Source organism: Lissotriton vulgaris, unplaced genomic scaffold (assembly GCF_964263255.1).
Source record: "Lissotriton vulgaris unplaced genomic scaffold, aLisVul1.2 SCAFFOLD_1615, whole genome shotgun sequence".
Classification (NCBI taxonomy): domain Eukaryota; kingdom Metazoa; phylum Chordata; class Amphibia; order Caudata; family Salamandridae; genus Lissotriton; species Lissotriton vulgaris.
The window spans coordinates 110,968-125,140 of record NW_028249168.1 but is presented as its reverse complement, the minus strand read 5'-3'; the positions used below and the strand labels follow the sequence as shown (position 1 = coordinate 125,140).

Below are 14,173 nucleotides of genomic sequence, written 5' to 3'. Positions count from 1 at the left end.
CTAGGCTCCTGAGGGTGTTCGCCTGTAGCTTCGGGGGGGGGGGGGGGGAATATACAGAAATAATCGTGTATGTACGTCGATTCCACGTTCCCTTAACCCCCACATAGGTCCCCAGTGGATCTATCCATGAGCGGGTAATGCAGAACTGGGTGGTCTTCTTTACAATGATGGCAACCCCTCTCGAGTCAGTGGTGTAGCCCGCATGTGCCAGTAATTTGTGCCTACCCCTAGCTAAAAAGGCGCAGTTAGTCCCTTTGAGATGAGTTTCCTGCAACAGAGGATTATGTCTGTGTTCTGTCATTTAATGTATGAGTTCACCAGCCCCCTCTTGATCTTGTTACCAAGCTTGTTTACATTCCACGTCAAGACACTGAACCCCCTGTGGTCTCCACGTTGTGTGTCGTTGTCACCCTCCATTCAAACCCACAAATTGAAAGGTACGATCAGCCTCTGGTGTAGAAGTGTATCGTGGAGCACTGAAATGTGTATTTGCATGTACATGACTGCCTTCCCCTCCCCCCAACCAACTCCCCCCCCCCCCCCCCACCCCACCAACTGAACTATTCAACAACCCCTGACCCTGCCCTCCCCCTCCCCACCCTGTCCCCCCCCGTCCATCCCAGCTGCACTACAAGTTACTTACAGGACTTTCGGGCGGTAAGGGTCTGTCGCCCCCCCTAGAAGAAAAAACCCTCAACTAGTCTATCCTTAAAACTCTAGCTGTACTGCCCACAGTGCCCTGCCGTACCCAGAGTAGTTGGCAAGCAATGAAACTGAGTCCTCTATACAGTACAATCCGGTAGGATAGACAAATACAAAATAAACTGGGACTTGTCAACTTGCGTGTCTCTCCGCTCTAAGCCGCCTCTCCATAGTTCGAGATTGTATTCCCTCAGGAGTGCGAGTCTTGTACATCTCCGGGTGAGGCCCCCACCTCCGTCGTCGGCTCTTGCTCCATCTTATTGATGGCTATCACTAGGGGGTGTATCGAATGTTCCTTGTCGTCCTCGCCATCCGAGGGCTCCCCCCCGGGTTCTTCCTCCCCCTCGGATCTGTCCTTCCCAGCCAGGCCTTGGAATCGGGATCCCGAGAGCTGTCCCATGTCAATAGAAGTAGAGTTGTTCTTCCGTCTCGTTGTCGCAGGTTTTGCTGGAAGTGGTGTAGTGTTCACTCTCTTGACGCCCCTTGCATTACTCGTTCGCTGCGATTTCGGTTGTTCCCAGTCTGCGGCCGAGGCCGGCAGATGTCCGTCAGCCCCACGTCCTTGAGTTTCAGATTTCCGAAACAGGGGTCGTTCTTCCAGCGATTGCCACGTCTCCTCTGGGCTCATGAAGAAAAAGGTTTTTCCGTTGTACATGAACCTTCAACTTTGCCGGGAACAGTAGCATGTATTGGAGTCGGAGGTCTCTTAATTTCGCCTTTACCGAGTCAAAGTAGCATCTCAGTTTCTGCACCTCTTGGCTATAATCCGGGAAGATCATTATAGTAGCATTGTCCAGCCTGATCTCCCCCATTTTCCTGGCTTCTCTTAGGAACAGGTCTCGGTCGGCAAAGTTCAAAAAGCGGGCTATGACAGGCCTCGGTCTCGCGCCCACCAGGGGTTTCACCAACAGCGCTCTATGAGCCCTCTCGATTATGAAGCATGGCGAGACTTGTGCCACGGGGAAGGTCTCCTATAGCCAGTTCCGCAGGAATGCCTCCATGTTGGCCCCTTCGATACCCTCTCTTAATCCCACAAAACGGAGGTTGTTGCGGCAAGCCCTGTTTTCGGCATCGTCCACCCGCCATTGCAGGTGCTTGTGAGATTCTCGGAGCTCAGTGACATCGGTCCGCAGCGACCGAATGGTGTCCTCGACGTCCCCTAGTCTGTTCTCCGCTGTGGTGACTCTCTCTGTCAGATTGCGAAAATCCTGGCGCAGGAGGGTGACCTCTGAGCCCACTTCTCCTATTTTGGTTTCCAGGACGCTCCGGGACGCCTGAATATCTTCTCTTGACGCCTGTATGGCCCCCATCAGCAGTTCCGTGTCGGAGCGGGCTCCCGCTGTGTCCACTGCAGGGGGTTGGGCCGTCAATGCGTACCTCTCCATGGTGCCTTGCTTTGGAGGTTTGAGAATCGGGTCTTCCTTCCCCATCGTGGCTTGGAATGCCAACCGGGTGCTCCCCTCTCGTTGCAGTCGCAGCCCCTCGGGCACAGCAGGTGGTGGGAGATGTCGCGCCCCCGGCGACTGGAATCAGCGGTGGCTGTCCACCCGACGGCCGCAGTCGAGATCCTCGCTGTCTGGATCCCTGAGTTCCACCGTCTCTCCTCCGGGGCTCCCGGCCTTCCCTATGGTTATTATGGCGCTGCAGGGCTGACGTCCCCCCCCCCCACTCCGCGGAAGACCGCCGCAGTCCGCGTCCTCAATGGCGTGTCACAGGCGAGCAGGCAGGGCACCACCAACTTCTCCAAGAATGCCCCGCACGCCGAATGGTAGTGCTGTCGGGCTACCACACTCAGTTCAGGCGCACCACGCGTCCCCGGAGAGCAGGAGGGCGCGCGCGGGCCCGTGGGGGGTCCGGGCGAGTTTGGGCCCTTTATTTGAGGCCCGACTGGCTTCTATCCCCGGTCTCGGAATGGGGGTGACGGAGGGCACAAAGACCATAGGAGCACGGCAGGTGTGAACCCAGTGCCCTGGCACGTTGGAGGGGGGCAGGCAAGCCGCCAAACGCAGCGGGCCCCGGAGGGTCAGGCGTACGTCGTCCCACAGTTCCTATTACCGGACCTACCTCCGTCTTCAGTGTTGCCAGGCAGCGTCGGGCAAGCTCTCAGCGCTCCCCCTCCCCAGGGAGCAGTCTGCTGAAGGATCCTAGCAACAGTAGGCTCGCCACATCATTCTGCGGGGCCTGGACAGAGCTCGTCCGCCCATACTGTCTCCACAGGGCAGCACCCACCGGGATGTCCAGTGTTGACCAGAGAGCCGGTGCCTCGCAGACGCCCACTGAAGTCCTCCACTAAGTGGTATTGGGTAGGCAGCGCCCAGAGCCCCGCTCCTTGGGTCGTGGGGAAGGGGGGTCAGTTCTCACAGGGTCATACCACTACGACATACCCCGGTTCCGCGACCTCCCCAGGCCAAGGTCATAATCCGGCTGCTCCCTGCCTGCACCCAGGGCCTCTCCGCCGTCATCCGCCACTGCTGCCTGTACCTTGTCAGTCGGGGAAAGACTCCGGTCGCAGTCACCGCCAGTCCGGAGTCCGCCGCAAGTTCTCTGCTCCCAGGAATACCTCCGGTCAGGTAAGCCCCCTCGTCGGACCATCTCCGCAATCGAGTCCCCGGCTGAACAGCAGCGGCAGGCCTCCGGCAGCACCGGCTCCCAGTCGAGCAGGTGTGTGGAGCCAGCGATCGCCGTTTGTCACAGCCGGGCACAAAGGCTCATCCGTACCTTGCGGTCTCGCAGTACAGCCCACGGCGGCCAGAGTCAGCAAGCGGGCAATCAGGACGGCAGCTCACTGGTCGCGGAGCTCCACTAGGCCGCAGACCTCGTCTCCCGGCCGGTAGCCACGCCTCCCGCCGCCATGTTGGGCATTTCTACGGAGCCGGCCGTCTCTGGGGACTCAAGGTGGAATAAACACCTCTTCACGCCTTCCGGAGATGGAAAGTCGACCTCCGCCGCAGGACGGGCACTTCACACACCTAATGATGCCAGAATTCGGGCCGTCGGACTTCCCATGGAAGTTGGATTATGATCTGCTTACAGAGCGGGTATGAGGCACGTTTCAACCGGCCATGCTGTTGGCATTGCCCCACCTACGTATATTGTTAGGATAACATTGACTCATGGAGTCTCATCAAGGCAGTGGTTAATTTGTGCTGGTGGGCCCCATTGGTACTCATTGACGAGAGACGAAATTCTCTTGATCCCTCCCACACAGATTACAGTCCACAGTCCCGCTGCAAAAATTATTTTTGACAGTTCATCAGTGTTTTGTAAACAGAGTGAAACTGGTTCTGCCCTATTTACACTACACTAATAGGTTGTCTATCATTACAGCCTAAGAGAGATCAGCGGTCAAAGTGCATTGCAAAAAGTATGGGAAATGTAATGCTGAATGCAATGGGGGTGGGGCCAAAGAGTGTGGAGGTGGGGTCAAAGGTGTGGCTAAAAAACGAAATATTCTGGATGTTTGTTTGGCCTTTCACTTTCAGATATCGACATTTAAAATAACATGCAGCTTAAATAAGAAATACATTTAAAAAAAAGTTCTGGTAATTAGGGAAAATTGCACTATAGTACATTATGAAACCTTCGTTAGTTAATGCACTGCAGAGGTCTGTGTTTAACCAGAGAGTCACAGATTTAAATTTTGATTGGTGTAGTGGAGAATAGAGACTTGTGCCTTTTGTAGTGGTACGAGGTCTCAGTCTGAGACAAAATGCTCTGTGAATATGTACGTCATTATTTATAAGTTGCATTATACACAGTGTACAAAATGCTACAAAACGAATAGAACGTTTTAAGATAAAATGGTTGTTCCAAAATATAGATTTTAGTAATACCCAGACTGTATGTAATGCAATTTTTTTTATATAACTTTTCTTTGAAGGCACATGCTTGACAGCTTAGCTGGTAACTCCTCTACCACTAAAAAAGAGAACATCTGTGACATTACAAAGCTTCAACTGATTCCACCAGTTAAAGCCAGTATCGGCTGCCAATCGCCCTTTACATTTGCAGATTAAGCAATTACACACACTTGCATTTCTTTCAGGTAAGGAAGCACCCTGGCAAGAATGCTTGTTTCTTGTTTAACAGTTTTCAGAGATGTTTTAAGGCATGGGTAAAGTAGACCCTGGCCTAGGGCCCCTACCTTTTGGGGGTGGGGTGGGGGCCTGATACACAACAAAGCCACCAAGACTGTATTTTGTTTATTATATATCCTTATGATTCTACCCGAAACAATCTACTACTGGACATACACAAAAATATGACGAGATGACCTTGCACACCAGCAGGTGTCATGCTTCATCATAGGACACCCCAAGCTCTCCAAAAACCTGGTTTGATGGAGACCGGGCCTACACCCTGGAATCAGGGAGGCACTTATACCTACAAATGGGCCCGTGATCTAAACAAACTAAAAACCAATGTGACATCCTAAACAGACCTTTATATTTACTAGAAATATAACTTGCTGTTAAAACCAAACATGGAGACAAGGGGATTTAGTACCTCATCACCACTTGTACTGTCAACATGTTTTTGCCTGATCGCTCATGCGTCTCTGTCGATTCAGAAAAGGGGGTGGTGATGAACAGAGTGTCTGAATTAAGCAGACCACTCTTACCCAGTCCAAAGATCAGGGCTTGATCCATCACCGTTATTTAGCTCACTGCACCATCCCAGCTCAGAACCTGGCTATATGCAAATCAGTCTGTCCCTGGCCCAGTGCATCATGGGAACAGGGCAGACTAAACTACCAAGCCAATTCTTCACCAGAAAGGAGACAAGCTTCCGGGGACCGGTTTCTGGCATTTCAGCCGTCGTCGGCCCGGCTTGCTTGAATCCTGATGGTGCAGTGAGCAAGGGACTCGCTGTGGCATTCTTCAGGATGGAAAAATGAGATCCATATGTAGCAACTACGGACTCCTCTGCCACTAATAACAACAAGGTTGACCTTTGTTAACCTTTAATGCACCAGGCCCATAAGTATCCCACTATCTGGTCATATGGGCCCCTTGGAGGAAGGGCTCAAGAATCCCTGTAGTCAAACGTTCATCAAGGTGCGTTCCTGTCTGCAAACTTGGCTGCGTCTGTCGGGAGGAAGGAGCGGGCGCAGCCAGGTCTGATGGACGTAACATTCACAGAAACCACCGTCTGCTTCCTCATCAAGGATATAGGACAAGCTAATGAAGTACTCAAGCTCTGGGTCTCCATCTCATCTCAGTAATTGATTTCACACTTTCTGTGTACTCCAGTCACCACATGTTCTGTCTTCATCTGTTTCCCGTTTCCTCTATTCTGCGGCTCTATCATGCAGCTTCAGTTCTAATCTGCCTGATGATCAATTCACACAGTGTATTCCCTGTAGGATTATCTCTTTCTAGTTGGGCCAGAATGCAGCATGTCCGCTAACAATGGGATAGAGGCAATGACTTCAGTAGTGGTTAGCCAGGGTTAACAATTGCTGTCCTTTATACTCCTGCAACTACCTTTGCTATCTCTTATCTCGTGGCTCTTGAAAACAGAAATAGGATTTGATAAATAGGGTTTCATACATCCCTCCTAACCTTCTGTGATTGGCACAGCTTATCCTTCCGCTAGCCCTTCATAGCGAATAAGAGACTATTTAGAGGGTAAGGACCAAACGAGTGGTCAACCCTGGGATGTTAGTGATGTGTGATGTTCATTATACTACCCTGGCATGTGCGCTGGGACTCTCTAGTAATACCCATATGCCTTCTCATTTGTTCCTTCATTCATTCATGTTGAATCCTAATTCGTGAGTAGAGGAGACTTGACCGAGGCCGTTCGAAGAGGTGTGAATAGATCTTTGACTGTTACTGTTAGGGCGTCAGCATCTCTCACTGTGAACCCTGCAGATCCTTTCTGTCTGTATGGTGTGCATCCTTCGCTACTTTGTGACTGAATATTTGGTGGTAGTCGTGTGAGGGCGAGTGTGTGTGTAATCACTTTGTGTGTACATTTTGTTTGCCCTCATTTTATGCTAATTATTTTTGAATGCTTTAGTTTTTGAAGAATTCATTTCTTGTCATGATTTTTCCTCGATTTTGTTATATGCATTCTTTAAAAATCTGGCTCAGAGAGATATTTAATTTGTTAGCCTCATGTAATAAGAAAATCATAAATACTGTGTGTGTGTGCGAGTGTGTAGATATATATATTTCCTACTGGCAGACGCCAGTAGGTAGTTATAATTAGGACCATGTTTCCAAAAGAAAAGCATTTTTTGACTTGACTATATCTTTGACGCCGTTTGACGAATCTTCACAAAATGTTCCCAAATTTGTGCGCTGGTGATTCCTGTTGCACATGGAACGTTTTGGGGTATTCCATCAAAGGGGGCCAAGAAAAATGAGGGCCAGGAACAGTGTTTCCTAGGTTAATTCCCATAAGAGCTTTAGACACAACTACAGCCTGAACCACTTGTCGGAATTATACCAAATTTGACAGAAAGCTGAGCTTTTGATCTGCAGATTGTGCTTCTTGTTATTTGGTATAAACCAGTTTAGTAGTTGTTGAGAAATTTAAGGAAATCCAAATTTGTTTATCTGCTTTTGCGGCTATTTCACAAATAATAACAAGTTTGTGCAGGGAAATGCAGAGCTCTGATTAGCTGCCAACACTTCAACCAGAAAGCCTGGGCTGCCATCTTAGGACCTGGCTTCAGCACAGTCCCACAAAAAATATCGGAGAAAAAATACCAAAAAAGGGGGCAGTACAGGAATACCCTGACCCCCAAGCCTTGGTCTTGGGGTTCCCTTGGAATCCCCCCATGCCATAAAAGCATTTATTTTTTTAATTCACTGGGATTTTCCTGAAATACTTGCTAATATTGCCGTTAATTTAAAAAAAAAATTGTGGTCTCCCGCACTTGTTTTAATTGTAGGCCTTGGGAGTGTTAAGTCCCAGGGGTATGCAGAGATTAGTTAAAAAATGGAGGGGAAGCTCACGGTCCCCCCTCTCCAAGTCCTTTAAAATACCCCAGGGACCACCACCTCCCACGGGCACGGGCTAATTATATTAAGAAGCGGGGGCCGGTTGGAAACTCACGGGGACCACCACCACCCCGGGACTACATATGAAATGCTTTAGGGGGGCCTTGCAGACCCCCTCCCCCCCTAGTCCCGGGAACCAGCACCTCCATGGGTCTTAAAATGAAATGCTCCCCTCCCGGGTATAACTTAAATATAGAGCAGGGGCTCGTGGACCCTCAGCTTCCCAGGGCTTTCTTTTGTTTTTTAAAGAAGGCAGGAAGCCGTGCGGCCCTCTCTCCTGGGCTGTTCTCAGCCCCGGGGACCACCAACTCCCTGGGACAGACCTGTGAAAAGAGGAGGGTTGCACTCTCCTCTACTGGAGGCAATAATGGCCTTGGGGACCACCACCCCCAAGGTCAGTGCCAGCTATGTCCTGGGGTGCCCATCCCTGTGACATAGCTGTTTGCTGTGAATTGGCAGGAGCTTTGATAGCTCTCGCCAAGTCAGAGCAAACACTCGACTTCCAGCAACCGGGAGCTGGCAAAATGCTCACGGATGCTGGAAGCAGAAGTTTCACCTGTTTCCCTGCCCACTGCCAAATGATTGGTCTCACAAACCGGGATCTGCATGTTTCTCCCTGTATGTCGGAGCAATGCCGGCTCACTCAGGAGGTGGGATAACCTGCAGGGATGGCGGGGCCTTGAGGGTCTCCCTGAGGTTCCAAGGTAAAAGAGCAGAAAGAGGCAAAATAAAGGTGAGACATTACATTTTTATTTTAAAATTATGCCACAAAATAGAATCAAGACTTCCAAACTACTATCGAAAGATGGCAGCCATGTGCTTGCAATAAAACGTTTAATAAAAAATATAAGTAATCATTGCATTTAATTTTGCTACAAAAGTATGCATGTATCCTACAGCACAAGTGTATTTAAGACTAATTATAACTGTTTTCAGTTTTAATGTGCAGAACAGGCAAAAAGGATTCCTACTCGTGTAAAGAAGAGGCAGGATTGCCTTTGCATTACTGTGAGCTTGGGCACTGTCTAGGCACTCAACGTTTACTAGAAATAAATACACAAGCATTGACAAAGCCAGTAGGTCTGGCTTTAATGTGCCAACGTATGAGCGCACACGCATTCAACATATGTAGTTTAAATGTGTTGCAAGCAGGTAAATAACTTTAATGCATGCCCTATTGCTTTTGCCAAAACTGGTAAAAAAGCAGCAAAAAATTATTTCATTCAGCTTTCAATGTATTGTGTGTGGCATCATCTGTAATGAAATGTTTAGTTGAGTCCTGTGTAAAAATCGCATAAAGAGAAGAAAGGCAGCTGATGCTGAGAGAAACCAGGAGAGGAGTAATTATTGCATGGCTGATGTGTGTAACCCTGGACTTACAATAAACACTATGACTTGCCTCACATGGTACACAGACTCTTCATTAGGAGATAATTGAATGTGACAAACAGTGTGACGATTCAGCATTCTTTTCAGATGCAACTTTGATACTCCTACATTACAATGGAAACATTTAATGGAAGGGGGGGGGATGATGCAGCCAACAGCATGATGTGAGAGAGTAATACTTCTCTGGGTGATGGCAAAATCCACTCTGGGTATTTTAAAGAATTGGTTGCAATTCATCTTGCAGACAACTGTATTGTCAAGCCAAGCTCTGGCCTACCTTTCCTGGCACACAAGTCCATTTCTGGTTTTAGGTGAGGGTGCACATGATCAGGGTAAATGAAGTCTCTCGCAGTGCAGGGAAAGCCAATGGCTGGTTTGGGCTGCCCCATACTGTGGGGGGCGGTAGGAAAGTCGGAAAGGAATCCAACCAGCCGATTACAATGGGGGCTAGAGGGCTCCGACCAATGGTCGGAGCCGTTCCAGCCCGCATCTTAACCAGGCCATATGAGTGTGAATACTGGGCCCGGAAAGAATGGTACCACCAGCAGCCAGAGTGGAGGCACCTAAATGTGCCTCCATTCTAGCTCGTAGAAGCTAGAGAGAAAGTGTATGAGTTCGGTTCATGAATAGGCTAGGAGTTGAGGAGATCAGGGGCTGGATCCAGAACAGAGATTCTCTTCCGATCCTCACTGAGCAGGCATCTGTGTGTGTATGCCTGTGTGCACATTTGTGTATGTGTTGCTCTGTGTGTATTGGATTGTGTTTCTCTCTGATAAACAGGGTTGCTCCTTGGAAGCTATGCCTAGTCTTAAGAACACCAAAAATATGTGCTTCCTATTTTACGAGGTTCATATGTGGCATAATTGTGTCCGTTTCTGGCATAGTAGTGGTTCTTGCATAGTAATGGTAATCTTTTGACATCATTTGGGCATTATGGCACCTTGGATTTTTTGGAGTCCTGTTTTGGAACAGTGGTGCCTCTGGTATAATGATGAGCATTATTGGCCTATTATAGGCATCATTGGCTTTATGGTCCGCATCCAGACACGTAATGTTAAGCCTGGAAATTTGAAGACGTTTCTGTCAGTGTGAACCATTTGTACATGGGAGTACTCGATGCAAAGACAAGTTGTGGAATTATTATTACACGTTATTAGCATTAGTAACTTTCTAAGATGTCTCTTTCTTAGATGTTTACATTTATTGTCATTATATTGTACAAAATTGTTGTATGTTGATGGATTTGTTTTATGGATAAACACCAGTTTGACAGCAATGCATTAAATTAATATTCAACTGCTGAGGCCCCAGAAACCTATTTGCATTTGTGGTATAGGGCACACTTGCAGTATGAAACTACTGAATTATAGGAACATTGCTGGGAGAAGAAAAATCAGAAGGAGGATACTTGCAAGGACATTTACTATGAAAAAAGTAAACATGCAACTGTGATTCTAAGGTTATGGTTTGTAGTGGTTTTTTCATGAGAGATTGCTCACAAATGGGGATGCTAGTTTTAACAATGAACATGAGCATGGGATATTCCTCGGACGGGATGTGTAGGCGTGGGTGCGGCTTCTTGGGCACTTTTCTCCACATACTCTGGGAGTGCCCGGCGGTCGTGCGTTTCTGGAATCGAGTGCATGAAGTTATGGCAGAGGTCACGGGTGTTGCGTTGTTGCCTGAAGCTAGGAGATGCTTGTTGAATGTTTGGGAGCCGACTGATTGTGCTGAGGCGCAGACCCAGTGGGTGACCCTCGGGAATATGATTGCCAAGAGAGAGAATGCGCAATTATGGGGATCCCAGAGGCCGCCCACTGCTCTGGCATGGAAGGAAAATATGGACTGGTACATGTTTAGAGAGAAGACGGTATACGTTGCACGTGGCAAGCCTCGAAAATGGGGGAAAGTCTGGGGCCAGTGGAACTCCTACCGAGGTGAAATATGTACACCTCCCTTGCACATGTAGTGACTACCCCACCTTCCCCCTGACCCGACATTCCTACTGCTGTTTCAGCTAAGATGCCTCCTGACTTGCAATTCCCCTTGCTGTCCCCCATCCCGTACTGTTGTTGATCGTATCAAAATTGTATGCTTTCCTCCCTCACAGGACGCTTCACCATTTGAATGATTGTATTGCCTTTTTTTCTTTATTGTTTATGTTTTAAAATTTTAATAAAAAGAAATATAAAAAAAACAATGAACATGAAGTAGAATTTGGAAAGTTTCTATTACTACTTATGATACTGTAAAAGGTATTAATGTGGATTTTTATTTTCAGGGCCTGTTTATCACGAGTACTGTGACTGCCCAGAAGATGATCCTCGGATCTGGCAGACAACTCTTTCTTGTCCAACCGAGGAACCCCAAGTTACAAAGGACTTTGCACCTTTTCCCAGCATAGACCTGCTGCGGATGCTGACCGAAGTCAAAAAGAGGTTTGCTGAAAAGCGGGGCGCGATTGTACATTACACTGTCCTGAACAACAAAATATATCGGCGAGCCTTGGGGAAGTACACAGATTTCAAAATGTTTTCTGATGAGATTTTGTTGTCATTGGCCAGAAAGGTACCAGTATTCCGTTTTAACTCAAAGCTAATACTTAGAATATTCACTTCTCCCATTTTATAGGTTTGCCACCAGTAAAACCTCTTTATATGTTTGATAAAACAGTGGTATTCTCAAGTTAAAGTTCGTTTTTGAGCTGAACTAACTTTGCCCATCCTTTGTAGTATTGCATTTTTTTTGTTCACAAAATGTAACCATCTAATTATTAGAAACCTGTCTCATTTCTGGGAAGAGACTAGAGGTAGGTACCCCGCACAGTGAAACTGTTGTATTAGTCCTGAAGTAGCTTCCCCATGATTCACCAATGGCTATTTACGGTGTTCCCCATGGTCAGCGATTCTTAACCATTGACTTCCGTGGACCCTCACTTATTCATTACTGGGACCCGGGGGCCTCAACTGAATCATTCATGTAATCCAGGGACCACCACTGAGTAATTACTGCATGTGGTCCCTAGCCTAAGCAATTTTGATAATCTGAGATACAACACAGTACAGAAAAATACAGAAACAAGCGTTCGTGAAACAAATATACAAATTAGGAAATATTTTATTTTATTTACAAACCAATAAAAAAAAATCTAAATTTTAATGGGTAGGTTGGAGCATTTCTAAATAAAAATGATGCCACTCATCGTCCACACTATATTCTGTTTGATGCACTGCACATTTTTCTCATGAATCTATCTGAGGATTCTGACTTAATTTTCAGCCTTCAATTTCACATTCCTTCACATTTACAGAATGTTTTAAAAATATAAATTGTACATTTGGCTTTTTTACTTCTATACTCTTTATTCTGTTATTATTTAGTTTCCTAAGGACTTGGGGGGGTGGGGGGGCTGAGTAGGCTTTGCGGAACCCCAGGGGTTCACGGACCACAGGTTAAGAAACACTGCCTTAGGTAATTATGCTGATTATTGAAAATGTGCAGGTCAGTGTGGCCTCCCTTGCAGATATGTTTGGAAACTGGGGAGGCTGCCAAGCGTTGCTTTTGTTAGCCCTGTGGGGAGGACAGTCACCAAAGGACTGTTCGCCTACTTTATTTGAAACCACTGTGATAAAGTGCAGGGCCATGGCAGGGCATGTCTTCTTAGATGTGTTTTTTTAACCCTGTTCTGCAGTGTTTGATTTACTCGCCGAGTTATGATTTCACATGTGCCTGTTAGTAAAAGAAACTCTTCACTTTAACAGACACAAGCCTCATGGCAGCACTATTAAAGTAATACATTTCTTGATTATTTTGGTCAGTTTTTCATCTGTTCAATTTTTGGGAATTTTGATTTTTGGGTCTATAAATTCATCAATTTTAGATGAGGGTCCTGAATGTTGTGGTTATGTTTTAAATGTTAGGCAAACCTATGATGGTTAACAATAGTGTATGCCTGCTGTGTTCGTCTTTCATTCCCCGTTTGCCAAGAAATTCCATAAAACCTTCCTTCTTCGTGCATAGTCACTGATATGGTCAATGTTTTACAGTGCACGCCACAGGAACCTAATATTGCAGTGTGTAGCATTTTATCATTTGAGCTGAAATTAATGTTGCTTTTTATTGGTGTGCGAACTCCTTTGTAAAGTAGTACTTTGCACTTTGAAACACGTGGAGAAGTATGGCTCACTGGTTAGAGCGGCAGACTCTGAAGCAGAGATCAGTCCCGGGACCAGGGTTCAAGTCAAGATCAGTCCCGGGACCAGGGTTCAAGTCCCGACGCGGCAGGGTCTTGGGCTCAATGTCCGCGGACTTGATAATTCTCGCCTCGGTGCCTACTCTAATCATGGGGTCCCACGCTGCAACTCTGGGCAATAGCTTGCTTAATCTCCACAATGGCCCCTACAACACTGGAATGCCTGGCTTCACCTTGGGGGTGCCCAGGAGGGGCATCCCACAGGGAGAGCCAGGAAGGGTTCCACAGCGTTATACAGCGCCGGGACGCCCCGTTGGGGCAGCTGTGCGCTTTACAAAATACACTACATTTACAAAATACACTACATTTAGAAACATTTATAGGATTTACATCGTATCGCCCAGTTGTCTGATGCTGTTTTCCTATCAACTCGTGTTCACATATGCATCTATTTTACAAATAACGGCATTCCCTATAGTAACTTTCTTTTTTGTAATTTGCATGCACTAGGTACGACTGCCGGATTTTGAATTTTACATTAATGTTGGAGATTGGCCAGTTGAAAACAGGAAGATGAATGATACCCCAGGTCCCTTGCCAATCATTTCCTGGTGTGGCTCCACCGACTCGAGAGATATCATTCTACCAACGTATGATATAACCCATTCCACATATGAAACCCTACGAGGTGTCACTAACGACCTGCTCTCCATTCAAGGAAATACAGGTAATTCATTTACTTAACTGCTCTTCTCAAGTATCTGCCAACTCAGATCTGGTGATAAACATGGAAAAAGGTCATACAGCATTTTGATTATTTGGGTAACCTTTCAATTGCTAATTCCACACATGGTAAGGACAGCAACACTGTCAGATA

The 14,173-nt window shown here is 47.2% G+C and overlaps 1 protein-coding gene across 1 annotated transcript in view; it reads left to right on the top strand.

The window, feature by feature from the left end:
• The window catches only part of LOC147663682 (protein O-glucosyltransferase 3-like), a 107,632-nt gene that overhangs the window by 24,316 nt on the left and 69,143 nt on the right, over nucleotides 1-14,173 (top strand). The window contains exons 3-4 of the mRNA XM_086950266.1: nucleotides 11,386-11,672; nucleotides 13,807-14,023. Of these exons, the coding sequence (XP_086806392.1) occupies nucleotides 11,386-11,672; nucleotides 13,807-14,023 (504 nt within the window). The remainder of the gene's footprint in view (nucleotides 1-11,385; nucleotides 11,673-13,806; nucleotides 14,024-14,173) is intronic.